Raw genomic sequence first — 21,389 nt, forward strand, 5'->3', positions numbered from 1 at the left:
AATTGCCATCATTTTTACAGCTTGGGAAAATCTTATTCCACTTGTTTTTAGAGCTCTAGTTCAACAACTGGCTCTTTCAGAGGCAGTGCCAGCCTAATGCAGGCTCTTGTTTCTGTTCTCTCACCACAGCTTCCCCTACCTTGTCAAAACTATGCAGCACACTACATCAGACATTAGGAAAAAATGGGGAAAAGGTTTCACCCTAGATTATTTTTCACCTGAATCAAGTTTTCTGCCTTAAGACACTCAATTGCTATGTGAACAGTTGCAGTAGCACACGTGAGAGCATGGGCAGCATCAGGTGTGTGGCATTGCTGCAGAAAGAAATGCTTGCCAATCTGTACCCCAAAGTTACACTGACACAGCAGTTACAGTGCCTCTGCCAGCTTTCCCTGCACACACAGACAGCTGTAACAGCTGGGCTCACTTAGGGTGAAGATTGAGGCCCTGCTTCTCTTCCCACCCTGCATTTCTCTAAAGCCCTCCAGCAGTATAACAGGGTTCCAAAGAGGGCACAAACTCATTGGTGCACTGAAAGCAGAACAGCTTTACAGGCATTGTAGCTCCTCTAGCTCACACTTACGCCTGCAGAGCAAGGACACAGCCTGGGTTCGTACAGGTGCTTTTAAAAACAGCTGCAGAGGCGCCACTGAAGTTTGTATTTTCTCTTCTTATATAAATATGCAAAAGGTTAAGTAACACACACACTTTCCAACAAACAAGAAACATTAGCCAGGCGTCTGCTGCCAGGCATTTGCAGGTACTTCTGTGCTTTTATGGATCTTTTAGAGGCTTTGGACAACATTAGAGCTTCAGCTAAAGGAGAGCTATTTATTCACCTTAAAATTTTCATTTGTATTGTGCTCAAAACAACACAATACAAATTTATTTTTTTTTCAATTTGCTGAGATAGCAATAAACAAGGGAAAACAAAGTATTCTGTAGTGATTCCACTATCCCTGCACACCTTGGGGTTTCTGGAGACTATCACTGGCAGTGACCAAGCATACAATGGGACAGTGCTTTGTACACAGAGCAGCCTGTAAAGCCCTATGTACAAAGTAAACAATTTAGTTCACAGACCAACCTTTGCCCTTGTGATGTTTAAGACAACACAAACACTCTGCAGGACTGCTAAGATCATGGTAATTCAATAATGTTTTTCCCTTACACATAATAATTCTCTTTTTTTGGCAAGCAATTACAGATCAATGAAGAAAAATACTCTTGTATTTACATTTATTGACCAAAAAATGCACTGTCATCTTATCTATCTTATCTATTCCCCAGTGCTGAGAAGCTCACTGTCTTGTACTTGAAAAAAAGATTGTTACTATCAATCTTTTTTTCAAAAAGAGAAATCTTTTTTGAAGAAGTAAAAACTGAAAGTTTTTTTTCTTTTGTTTTCTTTCCCAGAAAACAAAACCCACAGAAATTACTTCTTCCTTTATTTCACCAGTGGCTGTAGATTTTAATCTTTAGGTTTATTAGTCAATACATCTCCAGGTTCTTTGCTCTACACATCTCACTCCTTTAAGAGCCTAACATACAGTCCACAGAATTTGATGTCCATTGAATTTTATGGTGAGAACCAGTGAAAATATATCTTTTATTATCTTTATTGCTTCAGTAGCTAAGAGGTGAAAGGTTTTTTGGAAGCAACAGCTTGAGACACATCTGCAAACTCCTATTTACAAGAGCTTGGGGCAGAGATATAGGAAGCAGACAACTGAATGTCAAAGAGAAGTTGATACATACACAATGCTTTACAAGTTTCTGTGAAAACAAATTTTTTAGGAGGTGAGCCAGCAGTATAACAGGTGAAGTCTGTGACCAGTCATGTACTTCCGCTTGACCTAGGTGGAAACTAGAATTCTCCTATACTTTACTAATCACAGAACACTGAGTGAGGTGTGACTACCTCAGACAAACTGGGCTCAATGTAGAAAATCCCTTAATCCTGTCTTTATTGCATTTTCTTGGAATACAACATCCCTGATGAGCAGCGTCTGGAAGATTTTTGGCTGTACAGAAGAAATTCACACAATCCAGAGCTGCATTTCCCACACACCTCTAAATGGTAATTAGTTGCTGTAACTTCTGGACTCTACAAATTTAGCAGTCACCTTGAGCATGAAAGCCTTTGTAAAATTCATTGTCAAACCTATACAAAGGGTTCTCAGCATTGGGTTTTATCTATACAATAACAATATCAAAATATTGTACTCATACTTTATGCTAGGTAATCAAGGCAACTTACTGGAAAGCCATTACATTTTTGACCTATTCATGTTTCTCCTAATCCATTAGATATAGACCTTTAGATAGACATTAGAAGTAACTTGTTGCTCAATCAATAATTTTGACAGAACAGATGGGAAAATATTTAAACATCTAAGCAAACTGTCTGCACACCTATGTCGTGAAAGAAAACTGAGAACTTGGATACACCAATGTACTGTTAATTTAAGGGGGGAAAAACTGTTTTCAATTAACCTTACAGTTCAGGTGGAGTGTATGCTCCTTAAGCATTTCTAGTAACCCCTCACACATTTTTATTGCTATAGTTGTTGGTCTGTGAACAAATACTCACCCACGTATTCTTCAATAGAAGTTACAAAGTCTATTTGCTAGAACTTTCCATCAATTGTGGTAACAACTACAACAATGAGAAAGTTTACAATCTAACACTAACGAACAAAGATAATGTACACTTCTTTATAGACACAGACTTTTACCCAGATATATGAAAATCTATCCTGCAGAAGGGTTTGTTCACCAAAATTATACAATTCAGTTACTATGGTTTGTTCACCAATTCAGTTACTATAACTGTATCTTGGTATGAAAAGTGAAGTGTTGTTGCATCAATAGTGAAACAACACTTAAAAGAATGTTTACTGGTTTTGTTATACACAGCTGAAAAAACAAAATGTCAAGGTTATAGATTCCCTGGGAAATAGACAGCTGAGATTTTCCACTGCTCTAATTTTTGCAGGTAGTTTTTCTCCATTTTGTATCTAGTTTGCACTTTTTTACTTCTGGCCCTAATATAAACTATCTTCCTCTTACACTTTTATATTTGAGATTTTGCCCATCTCACCTCACTTTTTGTTATGTACCCCTAAAAAAGACACAGCAAACCAAATTTTGTTTGCTGGCACACATGCTGTATCAGAAATAGTATATTCTGGTATAAATGTGAATTAAGCAAAGCTTCCTAGGGTAAAGAGCATGCAATACTAATTAATGTACTTAACCTCCTAGAAGAGACAGAATTCAGTAGAATTCAAAATTAGAAAATAAAATAAAAGAAAAAAGTAGTTAAGTTACTGCACATGAAAAGGAGTATTCTAACAAGGGCTGTAAGAAACCAATGGTAACACTGGGGGGAAAAAAAGCCAAGAAAACAACCACATCACATTAAAAAGACCCCTCAAAACAAATCTTTCATAGGAGGGCAAGAAATAAAAGGAAAATATTATTTCAGTCTACAAAAAGATGGCACTCATCTCTCACAATTCTACCCACTCCACCATTAGAAGAAAATCTGCAGACCTGCTCATATCTGTATTAATTATCACTGCACTAGCAATAGTCTCTAAAACATACACTGCTGTAAGATGCAAGACATGTAAGAAGTAATAAATAATGACAATACTGTGATATGTCTTTCTAGTTGCTCTTTCTTCCTGAAATTATTTTGAATATTTACTGATGTTAAAAGGCACTTGTTCAGCTTTTGTTTATGCTTCATTACTCTCAGAAAAACTAAAGGCTTTTGCTGAGATGGAAATAAGGTTTCTATTGATTAAATGAAAATTAATGAAAAAGTTTTAAGCAATGTTATTGAGACAGTCTTTACATGTTCTTTACCAAAAAAATGTGTTTTATTAGAAAATTGCTCCCTGCTTTAAAGTTCTGGTTTGAATACAAAAGTTTATTTACGGGCAGCATTGAGCTAACTTCTTTCCCAGTATTCTGTTTGTTTCATTATTTTTGCATATTTTTACATCTTTTCCCTTGAGAAATCTGATACTGCATGTGGACAACTGATTTTTGAGACTGGTGAGATTACCCAGGTAGCATGAAGATGGAAATTCTTATTACATTATGGGTTATCTGCTTCCAGGAAAAAGTCTAATTTTTGTGCTAATTTATCTGATGCTGCAGCATTTCTTCTGTCTGTGTAACAAAGCAATGCTTTCCTACCTTCATCTAAATGCTCCGCAGGTTTTGATCTTGGTAACAGTTATTGCCAATAAATGATGTTCTGCTCTGGATACCCTGCCTTGTCTACCTTTCATCATTTCCATCTCAAGGGCCCACTGGCAATACCAAGCTGACAAAAGTGCTGAAATTCAAGTCACCAGCATTTTTGATGACTTAGGATCATAAGATGACAAAATGTGGGACACTAAAACATGATAAGTGATAACCAAACCAAAAAAAAAGACCAAATTTAAATGTTCATGAGATCTGAGCACTTCAAGGTAAAACAACTTCTTGCATTTTCATTTCCTCACAACGTAAAAAAATAATCTGGGGCTTGGAACTCTAGCGTAAAGAGAAAATTCCATATTGTGAACCTCCCATAAATCAGAAGGGAAAATATTTTCAAGCATAGATGCTATTCCTCCTCACCCCCCCTTCACTGGTCCTCACCCAGAAACAAAATGTTGCCAAATATACAACAGACAGCTGTTCAAGAGCACAAGCCAACACTAAACCACTCTTCCATAGGTAAAATAAATTCTATTGTGCCTCTGCTAAGAATCAGACTATGCATGAAGCATCTAGGTAAACACAGAGAAAATAAATTTCAACTATCCTTCTGAAGCCAAAAGAAAAATCAGCTAAGCAAAACACAACAGCATAACTACACTGTTCAGGTACTGAGCAAACTAACTGTACTTTCAAGAATATCAGAACAGGTTATCAGAAGTTGAGGCTTTTTGGCTTTTAAGCAGAGCATTCTGCCTCACCAGGAAACAGTAACTCCTCATACTGTAAGTTAAGACACGCACCTACTGAAATACAAAAAGAAAAAATAATTATTTCATAAGCGTTGGTAGAAGACTTGGCAATTAATATTCACCAGATTAGATACTTAATTATTTTATGGAATAAAATAAATCTCATAATTGAAAATTTTTTAAAGAAACTTTGATTTTTTTTATATAACTCAATAGATACAAATGTTGAGATTTCATTAAATTAATGCAAATGAATAAGCAAACCTTGAACCCTCATAGTAAGGCACATCCTTAGATGGGGTCCACACAAAAGATTACTCTTTTGTTGTTGATTAGACCTTCTCTGTTTACTTAGCTTTACATTCGCTTGTATGAGAAAGAGGTAATGCTGCCTGTTACAAATTAGCTCTGGTCCTACAGATATTCTCATTACACATGCAATTTATTTATGATTACAGTAAGAAGGTTAAAAGCTTTTTGTGACATCAGAAGAAAAATATTATCATAACCTGCAACACTGCCAATGTATTATTGTAAAGAATGACCTTTTTGACAGCATTCTTTGAGCATGGAACACAATTGATTTGAATTCATCATTTTAAAAGAAAGAAAGAATAAAACTACCACCTTTCTAAGTCTCTGGCTGATAAAAATTAATGTTCTATCCTTGGACAAAACAACACTATACAACATACTTTGCTAAATATATATTGAACACTCCTAGGTTCCATTTCTTTTTATCAGCAAAGTTTTGGATTGAGTTTTTTTCTCAGGGGGGTGGTGGGGAGGGCACTCTATTTTGTTCATTCTAACTTGGCGATCAAAGAATTTTTATTTTTACACTATTACAGAAGTGCATTTTTCTAGGTTTCCAAAACCACCTTATTCAACCTTCCCCATCTGTCACCATCTGCTTCTTTTTAGCATGTACTTTTTGTGTGATCACATAAGCATGTGAAAAATAACTAACATTCAGATGATTGTCTGCTGGTACATTTGAGGACTGGGCATAATAAAAGTGAACTGCCAAAACGTACTTAACACTTCTAATTTTGTTGGGTCTTGCATGTAAGCTACATTTGATTTTCAAACTGTTTTACAGTTGGAAAGTTGATCAGGTACTCTAACTCAACAGTAAAACTGAGACTACATAATTAGCTCAGCACTAAAAAGATTGTATTGAAAGGGAGGAACAAAACCCAGAAATATATCCACACGAGTTCACACATCCCTCTTGACTGAGTCTGTCTGCTCAATGTTGCCTGAGGCACAGGATAAGATGCTGCAAGCAGTCTACTTCTGGACAGGCACAGCCTGAGTCTTCTCTCCAAGCTACCACAGGACAAGGATAAAGGACTCTCAGATTTACATGGATGTAAGAAATCTCACAGCAAATGCCTGGAGAAGCAAAGACACTAAGCCAAGGGTAGAAATGCATAGAAATACAATGCAATTCCTTAACTATGCAGCAGATACTGCTTCTAGCTTTAGGTGAAGAGTAATTGGAAAATGCCATCATGGCACAAAAGCTGAATGATGGAGGTGTCTGTTTCCAGGACTCTATCGTGCTATGGCACAGCATTTCGGCTTGTAAATGAACTTCCCAGTACAGTTTTCACAGGAAAATAACAAAACAAGACTAAAGCTGGAGAAACAAACTTACCTCCATGCATTAACCTCACTTTATGAGAATTTCACATAGAAATTTTTTCCATCTTTTTAGAGTAGCACCACTACAGGCCTATCAGGTCTTCAGGAAAACCATATGAACCAGAACACCAGTATGTTTTTATCAATGCAGACAATTTGGTAGAGTGTATCATTATCCTTCCTCTAAAGAAAGAGTGAACATTCAAGAAAGTGAACAAAATAAAAAGAAGCACAATAAAAACAAGAACTGCCCCTTTCCCTAGACAAACCCTAACAATCAACCTTCCATTAGTACTTACCAGAGGTAACAAAATATGAGTGAGAACTTGCCCTCTAGAGCACAATGGAAAACTGAGCTCAACATAAAGCTTCTTTCACACCATCTCTTTTTCTCCAAGTCTTAGAAATTCACACCTGTCTTAAAACCTTGTTGCAACACCTTAACAGCAGCCTTCCCTTAATTTATGCCATCTCCACAAATTCCCCTTTCCATCCACTAGTTCTAGAGGTGGAAAATAATGGCACATACCTACTATTTGTAAAAAGTTGCAAAGAACTTCAAAAGGCACATTACTTTGATGCCTCGATTATCTTCAAATTCAAATGAAATTGAACAGACAAGGAGATTAAAAGGAAATTGCATAAGTCATGACAAAATTATTCTGTCCTTCAGTTCCTCTATATTCCTGACCAAACAACTCCTCAGTAAGCTTCTCTTCAGTTTCAAGCTGCTCATTAATTTCTCCTGCCATTTGTGTCTCCCTGCAATACACCTTTTCCGTTCCTACTTAGAAAAAATAAACAAACATAATCATCTTTAGTCCAAACTCTCTTTCCTGCCCAAAATCATATTTTTCCCCATAAGAAAAATATTCTAATCTCTAATCTGTGTTTTCTGATCTATCTAATCTACCTGTGACATCATTACATTCATTTCATTCATTTCTTTTCCCTCTTATTAGCTTCCCTTACTATCCTCCTTCAGTGTACTCTAATTCTTTTCTCTACCACATAAGAAAAGGGAAAAAGGGGGAAGAGGAAGAAAAAGGGAAAAAGGGAAAAGAAAGGAAAGAGGCTTCAGCTGTACTACCCATGCAACTTCACTTTCTCTGTAGTAGAGTGGGCTGAAGTTTTAACATCCCCACCTTAGCTGATCTCTCTCAACTGGCCTGCCTCAGTTTACCCACAGTGTTGACTGCTTTTACCAAGCTGTTTGCAAACAAATGCCTTCCTGCTTCTCCCAGCACTTTAAGGAGCTCTTCTTTAACATTGGCATTGCAACTTCTATCTGCATTAAAATCCCTGTTAAGAACAATGCTTTGTCATGATGCCTGCAAAACCCGACACATCCATCTCTGTTGTCAGCCTGTCTCAGCACATTTCAGTAGTTCCCTCTCTGCCCACACACAGCACTTAGTTTCATCTCATATCAGACAAGTTATGTGGTAGATCATCATAGTCTCACTCCAAAATATTATCAGACTGCCTTTGGCAAATATCCTGATCCAATCCAAGCAGATGTTAACAAAAATAAATGTATAGCTGCACAAGTGACAAGATGCTTTTTCTGACTCTATTGACAGCTTCTTGTAATCTGTATATTCCACAACACTCAGAGAATTCACTTCAATTCCTGAAAACATGGAAAAGTTCAGGTTTTCTTGTTACAAGCATGCCTGCTTTCCCTTGCTGAAATTCAGTCACTGAACTTTGATGGCCAGGTTCTAGATTATATCAAAGCCATATCCTTTCTAAGAGGAACAGCTGTAAGTAAGAAATTGTGTGCAGTGTGAGGAGAGACAGCAGCTGCCTCTTGATAAAAGTTCTATCCTTCACTCCTCTGAGATAAAACTCAGGGAAATAGCTGATTACACATGATCTCTCACTCACTCCCATTTTTAGAAGAACAATCACTAAAAAATACTGGCCAAATAAGCGTTGTATAATTGATCTTAGTATTTCCTTGATCCTTACTGGTCTTAGTTACAGGACATGCACATCTTCTGTCTAGTGGTAAAGGCTATGAATCTGCTCCTTTCTTGTTCATTGTCACATACCCTTGAGTGACTGTAACTGCACAAACTATATAGAAATAGTTTGCTTTTTTAAATAAAATGCAACTGTTCTTATAGGAATCATCTAATCTGTACATATGAACCATTTTTATACATATTCATCCACCTAATCTGTACTTTTATGCCAATAAAACATAATTATATCCTTCAACTTCCTCTGTTATTAGAATAAACCTACACATCATTGATCATCTACACCTTTTAAGAGTCATTCAATGACATCCATGAAGTCCCTTACAGACTTGTTCAGAGTCAAACCAACTTCTCTTCTGTTATAGAAAGACTTAAAACTTAAAAAGTAATTTCTGGTATTTAAATATTGTCTCTCCCATGACACCAAAACTTAGTACCACATTTGACTGCTCTCCTGTAACAAAGACTGTGCACTTACTCCTAGGAACTTGAACTGAAATACAGAAATCCAGAAACTGTTACCTCATCCAAGGAAACATCCTTATAAATGATCAGACCCCAAAGAAATTTTACTTCTCTGCCCAAGTAGCTTCATTTCCTGAATGTTCTATTAAAGGGAGTCTGTATCTTTATTAGCAGGTCTAATCCTTGACAGTCAACTGAAAACTATCAAAATCCAAACTGCTTATAAAAGAATCACAGGTATATTTACAAGTACTTTCCTCAGTTTTATTCTTTCTTTTTTAAGCAAGCGACTGCCTGTAAAAGACATGTGGTCCTGTCCTGCCTTTGCCACTCCAAAACTGCAAAAGAAGCATTTTTTGGAAAAAAAAAATAATCAAGCATTCATCTGTGTTACCTAAATGGGATCACAATTCATCTTTTTCTCATTGGCTCTACAAATATTTCCTGACATCACAATGATCCCTAATGTGACAGCTTACTTTGAAGAATAACAATGGAAACAGACTTTTAAGAAATAGTATCTTTGTCCTGAGAAACTGCTAACTGAGAAATTGTAGCATATTTTATACTTTTCAAATGGGGAATGCAATAATTCTTACAGCCAAGGGAATTATTAATTATTACCGCTACACTTAAACACACACAAAAAAAATTGGCTTGTGTTAGCTCTACAGCAGATGATAAGGGTAATTTCACTATTATACAACCAAATAATTCTCTAAAAACTATAACATTTCACAAACAAAAAGTTACTTGCTCATTCTTCAATAAGTGTGACAAATGTACATCTGTACTGTTAACAAATATAAGCCCTGCTATTTGGCAGTGGCAAGTATTTTCTTCCTAGAGGATGTGTTCATATCTCTACTGTATCTTATGTTTAGCACATAGTGATGCAAGATGAACACAGTCAATGCTATTTTAATTTTCTTTAGACCATGGAAAACTGGTGTTGGATAACAGGGAAGGGCTAGGAGATGGGGATGCACCCATAGACCACTTGGCCAGATGCCCTTCATACCCTGAACAGCTCAGTGTGTGGTGAAGGTACACATTAACTTCCATATGGGTTCCACAAATGATAAATCAGTGGTGGTTCAGAATTCCATCTCCACAAATGCAAATTGACTCTAACCTGGCAAGTTCATTACAGTTTTTTTGCTGTGGCACATCATCCATTTGATCTCTGCATGGACTGGGGCATTTTTCTGGATCTCCTAATTATCTACACAGTCAGTGTCAGGTCCTATATGAGAGGCCAGGCCCTATCAATGTGAGATGAAGGAGCCTTTTCAACAGAGGGTCAGAAGGACTACTTTGATCTCAGAAACAGAAGGTCTGTGAGGAAAATGCAGCAATAGGTAGGCTTATTTAGTGATCAAGAGCAATTCCAAAATTGCCCCAGGTAATAACTCTATCAATCCACAAAGATACCTTCACCTCAAAGACTGTCATGCAAGGAGGAAATATACCTTCATCTGTCTTAGCTACTTCCTTCTCTTGCTGCTGGAAGCATCTGCAACTTAGTTTTTGCAAAAAGATGGAAGAGTGAGCAGGACTCTATGCCTCAAACAATGGTGCAAAAGGCATTGGGAAAACCAAGTTTGTAATTGAAACCACAATTACTACTAAAAAAAAAATTAAGTCAGTTTTGAGGCTGGGTATAGATTCCCCCATCAGTGCAATATTCCTGGTCAGCTGCCTCCTGGGGTGGTAGGCAGCAGTCCCAGGCTGCCCCTGTGTTTTACATAGTCCACTGTTCTAGAGTTCTCTATCAGCAGCCAGAAAGTACATGGGAAACTGAACTGAAAACCTGAAAAAGGGATGCATCCATCACAGCTGACATAGATAAAAAAAAAGGATGCAAAGATATTATTAAAAGGGCAGATAATGAGCAGGTTTCTGGATATAATTGGAGAATTAATATCTTGCCTCTAAAGCTGCCTTTAAACTTACCATGACCAGGCAAAACTTAAGTATATGCTGCCATTTGTCTTGGGACAGGTAGGCAGGAATTCAGCATGGTAACAAGATTAAAGTCCAGTTGTAACATCAGGCTCTCATGCTCTGAAGCTTGCCACAAGGTAGTAAATCTTTGGCACCTGAAAATGATTTCTGTGGCCTGAACTGCAAAGAGAAGTGATTTTTGGGCATTGGTTCTCTGAAGCAAGCCCACAAACAGACTGAAGGACCCAGGCTCCTGAGGGTCCCTTTATCAGTCAGCTGCCCTGGCAAAAATAGATACAATTGTCTCAGGGGAGCAGCTGTCCTCCTAAAGGTGTTGAGTCTTCTCATGCCATATCAGTAACCTGTCTAGGTTGCTTGCTCAAAACTCTTTATCCCTCAGGGAAAAGGGAATGGGTTCCCTTGTTCCCAAGGTTAATGAAGAATCAATTTCTTTCAAGACAGATTTTTACAGGGCAAGTCTCCAAAAACACTCATAATGGGAGGGAAAGCAGAGAAGTGGGGCTTCTAGAGAACAGAAGAGCAAACTGGATCAAGCAACTTGTGCTGAGAGTCTAAAACCAAGTTTGATGAAAGAGAGCTAACATGTTTTCAAATAAGTCAGGGATGATAGTACCAGATGTATGAAGAGAAAGTTAGTGGCTCCTAAAAATACTGATGTTTCCTTTACTGTTGGAGAAAGAACATATCAAAATATCTTGCTGTCATCCCAAATGGATTCACTAACTCGACCTATCATATTGACTTATAGTCAAGTATTAGCAGTTTCAATTTCCTCTGTGATTGCAAACTGAAAGGGACTTTAAGAGATTTAGAAAGACTCAAACCCATGTACCTAGCCATTCTAAAATCTTAACTTCCAGCCAGCACTATCCAGAAGGTGATGTGTACCTGTTTGTTTTGACATTCCTTAATTTAAAGACTTAGAATAAAAAACAAATTGCAATCAAAATTGCTTGTTGAAAAGGGCTCCAGGGCTTGTGGCTGCTACTCAGGATTCAGTGCTGCTGAAAGTAAGAGAATAAAGACTATGTCTAATCAGTGACTCCTTCCTTAAAACTAAGGCAAGTTGCTCTTCAAAGGCAATAGGTAGTAACAAGACTTCTACTGTAGTGGAGAGTAGCTGCAAGAGGTGGGAAATCCCCCTGGAAACTCTTTAAAACTTTCTTCAACGAAATGGTAGAACTGAAGGGCTTTTTAAAATCTTTTCCCTTGACTAGAAAGTTATCTCAGTATAAGGTGTGCACTATGTCAGTTAGAAATCTTGAATGCTGACAAGAGTGGAAATAAGGGCTAATTAGCATCCACAGAATCCTTAGCATGAAGTAAAAATTAGGCTGTCTTTTATATCATTACTGGAGCTGTATTTGGCAGCCCCTGAGGAGAGGTAGAGTGACACTTCTGAGTGCCACAATCAGAACTGTTGACTGAAGCCAGGCAAGGCCAAAACACAATCTTGGTGGTGCTTCCCTTGCTGTTTTTCAGCAGGCACTAGTGGCAGAGCTGTCAGCACTAATAATACTGGAGCAGATCATTTGGATGACTTGAGCTTCCACAACAGACTCTCAAGTGGCCAAACCAGAGCTCCAATCAAAGTTCCTGCAAGGGGAACCAAAGCAATGTCTTCATGTCCATCTTTTTATCAATCCTTAAGGAGTGTGATGCTTGGCACTCTGAGTACCAGCTAATGGGACAGATGGGGTGCCACACCCTGGGATGCCACTTCTGCTCACATACTAGGAAACAGCCAGTTTTGGTGCCCACCTCAACCAGTTCTGAGGTTGACACACTCAACTGCTTTTAGCAGAAATATCTAAAATTTCAACTCCCTCTCCTTGCAACCGGGGAACTCAGATAAAACCCATCAAACTCAGTACCTTCCTATTCCCCCTCGCCTCCACTGAGGCTATATAAATGCTAGTTACACAGCTCAGTTAAGCAGGATCATATGTTCCAAGTGACAGACAGATGGAAGATTATTTTTGACGAAATCATTGGAAGATAAAAACTTTAACAGAGAAAGGCAAACATAAGAAGCAAAATGCACGTTAGAGGCCTTTTTAAACACTAAGAAGCAGAGCACCAATATATATACAACCACCACAAAGAATAGCACCACATTCCATTCTGAATAAAAGCTATAGAGTATTAATCAGGCAGACTGTCAGTCTAAAATTAAATGGAAAAGAAACATTTTATACAGTATTATAAGAAAATGTTCTAAATCATACCTCAGGTGCCAGGTATTCTGGAGTACCACAGAATGTTTTCATAGTTGCTGCATCTGTGATTCCTTCTTTGCAAAGTCCAAAATCTGTAATTTTTATGTGTCCATCTTTATCCAACATTAGATTTTCTAACTGTGTGTTGGGGAGAAAAATATTCCCTTAGTATTTCTTGACAGGATAGATTGATGCATTACATCAATTTTATAAAAAAAAAGAGTTATTCCTTGCAAAAGAATGTAATTCTTTTGTAATTTTTTAAAATACAGCATCTACCATATTACAGCATGTAACAGTGTTTACTGCCACACAAGTTACATAATTAGTCAATACTTAAATACAGTTTACAATAGTAAATCCCAGGTCAAAGACTTCAGAGGTTTCCTTTGGTCTAACATGACAGCCACTGATCAAGATACCTTTTACTTTCTATACTGTCATGGAACAGCCTGCATCCATAAATCCTTAAAATACCTCCAACTTCCAGAACCTTTTCAATAATAGACAGAATTTGGGATAGGGCAGCTACTGATAAAAACACCCCTGAGGTAAATTCCTCCTTGTCTACTTGCAAAGGAGACTTCTTAAATTGTGAATTTATACCTCCCTATGTTTTGCACTGATTTTAAAATACATGATCCTTGCTTTGAAATGTGAAAGCATTCAGAATAATGGCTAATATCACTTTCCCAAAAGGTTTCAATTAGTTGTACTTAAAATACAGATAGAACTGAAACCAAGGAAAACATTCTGAACAACTTTCCTCAACAGAAAATGGTTTGGTTTTTTACTAATTATAAGGCATGTAGTGAAAATACTAACATAGAACAATCATAGCTCTGTCATTCAAAATCTGCAAAAAGCCTAAAATACAATCAAAAGTTTGGATTTCCTGTTGAGTCTACGTGTGTTATAAAGAAAATGCAAAGTAGACAACACAAAAAACAGAAGAATAATGATGTCAAACTCCCCTTTCTTTACTATTTAGAATTTAAATAAAAAACTATCACCTATCATTCCTTGACCAGACAATTCTGTATTTTCCCAGGATTTCACAGCATTTCACATTATTACAACAGATTCTACTACAAACAGGTAGCCCAGCACTTTTTTTCTGTTTGCCTCCCTGAGCAGTACTTGCCTACCATTGTCTCCTTCTCCTGGGTTTCTGTACAAAGGATTGCATGAATGAATTCCACTACTGTGCATGTACAACAGGAAAACACAATTCCTGTATATGAAATTAAAGGCTTGACACAGAAAAAAACCTGTCTCATCATGGAATTTAGAGGTTCCTCTTACACAAGTTAGAAAACTTTCCTGTTGAAAACAGAGGTTATTTTTCCATATAACATGGTCATAGTGTGTAACAGAGTACTGGAGCAACTGTAAACAGTGGCAAATCTTAAACAAATTACATTCCAATAACAGGGATACAAAAGACTGAGATACAAAAGACAAAATAATTTCAAAATCAATGCTGAAATAAATTCTTTTTCTGTTGAAGTACTCTGAATTCTTTTAAATGTTTCCAATGCATACAGAAACACCTGGTTGCCGAGATAAAAAGAATGCAGTCACATTGTCCCAACTGACCACTTCCCTTGTTTCAGGACATTGAGAATTGTATTCGGGATTTGCGCTGAAATCTAAGTTAAGAGTAACAGGGCAAGGGGTAGAGAGGATGAGGATCAGAAGTTTAAATCTCCTTCAATGCTGCTACTATGGTATCCTGTTTCATTTTATAATCAAATCAAAGTCAGGGAATGTACCCATCTAGAGATTACTATATCAAACAACTTCCTCCAGCACACACAGAACTTAAAACTTAACACAGATTTTTTTTTTCCCCTTTAACTCTGAATAGTGCAACTTTATAATTACTTTGTGTTTGTCCCCATAGCCTCTGCAAAAACAAAAAAATTGATTACTTTTTTTCCTTTCTTTTTTTACCTTGAGATCACGGTACACAATCTTCCCAGAATGCAGATAGTCCAGGGCAGAGACAATTTCTGCACCATAGAAGCGTGTGCGGTCCTCTGAGAACACCCGCTCTCTCGACAAATGGAAAAACAGCTGCAGGGTAAACAGCAGGGACAGGATTGTAATAATTACTGATTTAGTGGGGGAAATTAACACAAACATAAAACACCTCTCATCACCATATTGTGATGATAGATAGTGTACTCTCAGTGGACACTCAGCACTCTTAGACAGCAGCTGGCTTATCTTTTCCAGGTTTCCAAAGGGAGAAAGCGAGCTGTTAAATCAGCGTTTTAATCAATATACCAATCTTGTTTAAGGCATTCTGCTTGCTACTCATTTAACCTTCAGTTACCAGAGGAAAAAAAAAAAAAGAAAAAGTATGCAACAGCATCATTCTGTACTTCTCCCTCCGCTACTTCCTCTGATTTTTGCTTTAAGCCACTGAGAAATATCACTAAAATGTATAGATTTTGATTGTCTCATGTTTTTCAGTGCTTTAGTAACTTTTCTTTGAACTGAAAAAGGTATAGTTCTTCAATAGACTTGGACTGAGCAGGGAACTGGCATTTTACAAACTATATATTCACATGCTAGCAGTAGTAGTCACTAGAAAAAGCAAATCAGCAATGCTGAGGGCTTATAAAAACAAATCCATGTATTTAGTGTATTTCTTTGCTACAATGTAAACATTAATTTGTTTGGGTGTTTTTTCTCTTCTTTAGTACTTTTGAAGTAACAGCACTTTGAGCACTTTGCAGGCACTTTAAAGTCTTTCAGCAAAAAATAATAGTCATTATGTATTGCCAGTAATTTCAGCTGCAATGAAAAAGTGTAAGATAAATCTCTGTAAGATTGTCAGTATCTTAATGGATAAAACATCACCCTCAGAACCTGGAACAACATCTAAAAAAGCGCATTTTAGCTATTCAATTCAAATGTTTTCTGAAGTGGTGAGTTTCAATTACTGTTGAAAGCAAGTTTGGGTAATTCCTCAAGCAAAGATTAGCGAGTATATTTCTGTATTCTCCTTAAGACCAGATTGGCCATGTTACAATGTTTTTTGCTTCACCACAGGAGCTAACAATCAACAAAACAGAAATAAAAAATGTTATTATCATTTATAAATTAAACTTAGAAAGTGAAATCCACAACAGCTATGCATGCAGGCTTGAGTGTTGTTTTTTTTTTCACTGTTTAAAGTATCAAGTAGATGAGAACTGTGAAATGACAAGGTAGGTTAAAAATTACCCAAAAGCTAACCAGTAAAAAAAAAGCCAATGATGTGCTTAATCTGTCTTTATCACATCCTACTTTATGCCTTTAGAAAATCTACACTATCCACAAGGCACAGAACAGTGTAGGAATTACTGCAGCTATTTTCAGTGGGTGGGCTTCTGGATGTGGCACTTGGGGACAGGGTTTAGGAGTGATTATGGTGGTGCTTGGTTGATGGCTGGACTAAATAATCTTCCAGGTTCCTTCAAACCTTGATAATTCTGTGACTTTTCAAAACATAATTAAAAAGTCACTGCTATAAACTAGAAGTCAATTTCTTTCCTGATAATTGTAATTCATAATAGGTGCATCACTTTTGTCTTAGCCTAAACAACATTCCCACTAAACTGAGCCTTTTGGCAGCATATATGTGTATAAGCAGAGACTTCACAGAATACAGAAACTGCACTATGATTTAAAGAAAATATTAAAAATTTCGTTTGTTTTATCTGGATTCCCCATTCAACTTCTTTTCCAGCGCTGAAGACACCCTGTACAAAAAAGGCAAACCTGCATGACAAGGAGGATCTTTATTTTGCAGGTGTGCCTGTTGCTCCTGTTGCTCACCTTTTAGGCACCAGCCCCTGGTGGGACAGGACCCCCTCTGCAGTGATTTCCTCTCTGTACCCATGGCTGCCCAGTGGTCAGGGCAACCACGAGACCCACGCACACCAAGTAACCAAGTCTGACTTCATGAAATGCCTCATGCATTATCAAACTGGGAAAAGAACAAGTATGCCTCCCAATTTGTGTGGTCCTTTCCACAGATTTCTGTAGTATTTAAATAGGAAACAAATACTGGTAAGGTGAATTTCATTCACATAAAGCAAAAGACAAAATTTACGCAATTTGTGCCTTTATGTCTGTTTTATGGTCTCTCATAAATAATAAGCTAGTGCTACACATTTTTAAGAGTGTTTTCTGTTTTGGTGGATTAAAAGTGACTCAAAATACAGATCAACACACTCTGAAAATTTGTAACTCCCAGTTAGTCCTACATTTCATATCTATTCCAAAGGACTATTGGAATTTTCTGTTGGAAAGAGACTAATCCAGTAGCTGAACAGCAGCCTTAGAAAATTCTAAAACTTCAGGATACTTGTCACCAACATTTTTGTTTTAGTTTCCATTTAAACTGTCCCAAATCTGAATCTAAAAGTTGCCAGCCTGACAATTAACATACAAAAAAATTACTTTCTTTAGTGTTTATTTCCAACAAGATCATTGATATTCATTAAAAACACCAACTTCAAAGTAAAATGACCAGCTAGAAACAACTAACAGCAGTTGTGTTTGTCAAAGAAACTGTGAGCTTCTGAGTCAGCTTATTTTAATGTATATGTGACACCACAGTCACTCTTCCTCACATTATTATAGCACCTAACAGAGCTGTCACCAAACCATACTTGCTAGTTTTGAATGAAGAATGTACATTTAGATAAAAAAATGCACATTAAAAGCACATTCATACACTCAGATATATGCTAAAGATATTAAGCAGATTCTAAAATTATAACAGGGAAAGCAGGGAGATTACAGGGGAATTACAGCATAATTTTCAGCTAATTAATTAGCTGGTTCACTATTTCAGAATAATTCTGCCACTGTGTTCTATTTACAATTGTCAGAACAGGAAGATTATATTTATTAAGTCAAAGAAGGAAAAGAAGAAATGTGATGGAAGGTTAAAAAAAAAGGTTTCCAACAATTTCACTATTTATTGACTTACAGTTATTAAATATGTGCTGTAAAATCACTGGAATTGCAATAGAAATAGCTTTGGCACAAAGAAAGCCATTTTGCACATAACATTTTTGATGGCATACACGAGGGTGCTATTGTTACAGTGAGGACTGGGGCTCCAAATTTCTTGCTATGCCTTTAAAAACTGAACAACAATGCTGTCATGGGGTTTTTCCTAATAAAAAAAAACTTAATGGAAAAATTTAAACAAAGATCAAATATAGAAGTACATTCAGCTGCAAATGCAAGCATGCCAAATATATAAAAGACACAACCTTGTATCAATTGATACGTTAAAGTTGTACACACCACTGACCTACTTTGCATGTTGTAAGTTGAATGTCTGGCTCTTGCTGTTGTGTACTGGGTTTGTTCAGCCCTGCATTTTATATTTGAGTGTTGATTTTGCAAAGCACTTGCAGTAGAAACCTTGAAATTTCAAATTATTTATTTATTGTTTCAGACTTTGTACTGCTTCTTGGCACATTCTATACCCAAAGAAATATAGCACCCTTACCATGGACTATCATACTTTAAGGCTAAGGAACATTCTCTAGTTTACTTATTTTTTGTTAAGTAGGTTGTAAATTCTCTTTTTCTTTTTCTTTTTTTTCTAGACAGTAATAGCACTTGTTCAATTACAACAAACCATTTAGTTCTCTCCTGTCTAATGAATGGAAGTAAGAGCTGTGCAACAAAAATGCCAAGAGGAACAGAGATTCAGAATTCTTATGTAGAGAAGCATCTGAACAAATGTTAGGGTCTAATTTTATTATACACATAATTACCAATTAAATTTGTTACAAAGTACAAAATCTGGAATTATCCTTAAATGCAGAGTGAGGAAGTTAATCAACTTATTAATCAGCTGAATCAGGGTACTCTGCAGAGTAATGTACGTAATAGATTTAATTTCTAAAACATTTTCAACATTTAAAGCAAAATACTGGAAATAAAAACGGGGAAACATACACTCCAAAAGTATTCCCCAAAAATAAAGAGCCATTTGGTCAACTCAGCTAAGCCAGATGAATATTTGTTTTCTTGAAATCTAATTTCAATTTCTTAATGCTACTTCAACATAATTCCTGCAGTACAACAAAGGTATTGAAAAGTAATTACAGTGGCAGATGCATCCCTCTAGCTATACACTGCAACATAGGCTGTGATCAATAGACATTGGTAAACATTTCATCCATGGAGTCTAAAAGCAAAACCAAATGAAGACAAAATTAAGCTTTTGGTCCACAAGATTTTTTTGGCAATTATTTCAAGATTGTGCATTCAGCAGCAGGAAAAACATCAGTATAAGGAAAACATATTCAATATCTCCAACTGAATAATCTGTTTGGGAAAAAAATCCTCTAATGGTTTTCTTTAGTATATTAAAGTACATAATATGCTGGGGTATCTTTTTAATGGAATTCAAAGGATTTTACTGTAATGCTTTGCACACTGTAAAAGAGCACACACATAGACCAGAAAAACTGATGCAGTTGCATTTTCATTGTAACATGTTCTCGCATGACCTAAGCCCAACCAACTTGAAGTTACATAAATTGTTACTATTGTAGAGGGATATTAACTTCACTGTGGATCTAGATTTTTAATAGATATAAAGGATTCTTGCTTAAATGACCTAAGCCCAATCAACTTGAAGTTACATAGGCAAGGTAAGGCAAAGATAAATTGTTACTATTAACTTCTCTGTGGATCTAGATCTTTAATAGATATAAAGGATTCTTGCTTACAGTAATTTAACACAACTACTTCTCCTTCAGTATGAAGTTCTGTGCCCCCTTCCTTGACTGTTTTCTTTTCTAGCTATAGAAAGAAGAAGCAAAGGCTCCTATTGCTGACCACAGTTTTTATTACTGTTCTAGGGCAGAAGCCTAAATGGTGGCACTTTATTGCTTTCACCTGAGTAGGAGACAAAAATATTTATACAAACTTCCAAGAACTCCTTCATGGGGAGAATTGCCTGGATAATAGTGCCCCTGAAAGACACAATCCATGAAAATACCCAACAAATTGATTCAGGCACAACAGTTTACCTAAAAAGAAATGTGTAAGCTAAAGGAATTTTAAACAGAAACACACTGAAGGTAGCACAGCACTGGAGAGAATCAAAAGCAACACGGTACATCTACAATCAATTTCCCATTGGAAGGACATAATTAAAAGATGAATTTTCAACACCATGAACAGTGAGAATATATAGGGAAATGTAACTTCCTTGAAACACAAACAGAATAGTAGATAGAAGAAGCAAGAAACAAAAAAGTCTGTATCATATAAACTAAAATGCTGGCTAAACTTTGAGCAACTTACTTTCAGTGACTCTGAGTTAATAATAAGGCTATTTTTACAAATATGAAATCCTCTGTATTTTTTGGAAGACACTGACTAAAATCTGAAATTCACAAGAAAATTTGGTAAGATTAAAGGCTTTCCTATTAAAAAAGACAGTTTGTCCAACTTACTACTCCAGATCTCTAGTCAAAGAGAAGCACAAGGGGAAATCAAGAGAGTTTCCTCAAAGAATACTGCCTACTTCCAAAAGGCCATTCTTTCCCACTGTGGCAAAACTTCAGCTAGCTTCATTGACTTAGAGAACCATCAGCAAAACCATCAGAACCATCACTGACAAACAGCAGCACCATACCTGGAAGAAAGTAACCCAATGCTGGCACGAGTACATTGCAATTGCAATCCCCAAAGCAAAGGCAGGCTGTCACCCACAAACCCTTGACACACAACACTTGCAGTTGTAGCCATGAAGTTGCAGAGAAATGCAGAGAAATGCAATTGACCAAACTACAATTGACCAAAATACACCCAGAGCATCCTCAGTCATAAGAAAGGAGTTGAAAACATCCTTTGTGGGCTTTGCTCTGCATTCAAACAGGATGGGAAAAAAGACAAATAGCTAAGTTCAACTTTCAAACTGTCTTCCCAGAGATTACAGAAATGCAGTAAGATCTTACAAAGAGGAAAACCATGAAGAATTAGCTAGTTTATAAGACAATACTTAAAATTCATTGCAGACAGTGCTGACTTAATATTGGTGATGTAAATTCAATGTCAAGTAAGCCAGCTGAGTGTCCAAGAGAAGG

General features: G+C 36.7%; 1 protein-coding gene across 2 annotated transcripts in view; it reads right to left on the reverse strand.

Annotated features, from left to right (window-relative positions):
- Nucleotides 1-21,389, reverse strand: part of AKT3 (AKT serine/threonine kinase 3) — a 139,652-nt gene that overhangs the window by 25,144 nt on the left and 93,119 nt on the right. For both annotated transcript variants that reach the window (XM_005416229.2, XM_031059112.1), the window contains 2 exons: nt 15,223-15,345; nt 13,276-13,404 (listed from right to left, as the gene is read on the reverse strand). In XM_005416229.2, coding sequence (XP_005416286.1) covers nt 13,276-13,404; nt 15,223-15,345 — 252 coding nt within the window. The remainder of the gene's footprint in view (nt 1-13,275; nt 13,405-15,222; nt 15,346-21,389) is intronic.

The sequence above is a fragment of the Geospiza fortis genome, unplaced genomic scaffold, assembly GCF_000277835.1.
Source record: "Geospiza fortis unplaced genomic scaffold, GeoFor_1.0 scaffold41, whole genome shotgun sequence".
Taxonomy (NCBI): Eukaryota; Metazoa; Chordata; class Aves; order Passeriformes; family Thraupidae; genus Geospiza; species Geospiza fortis.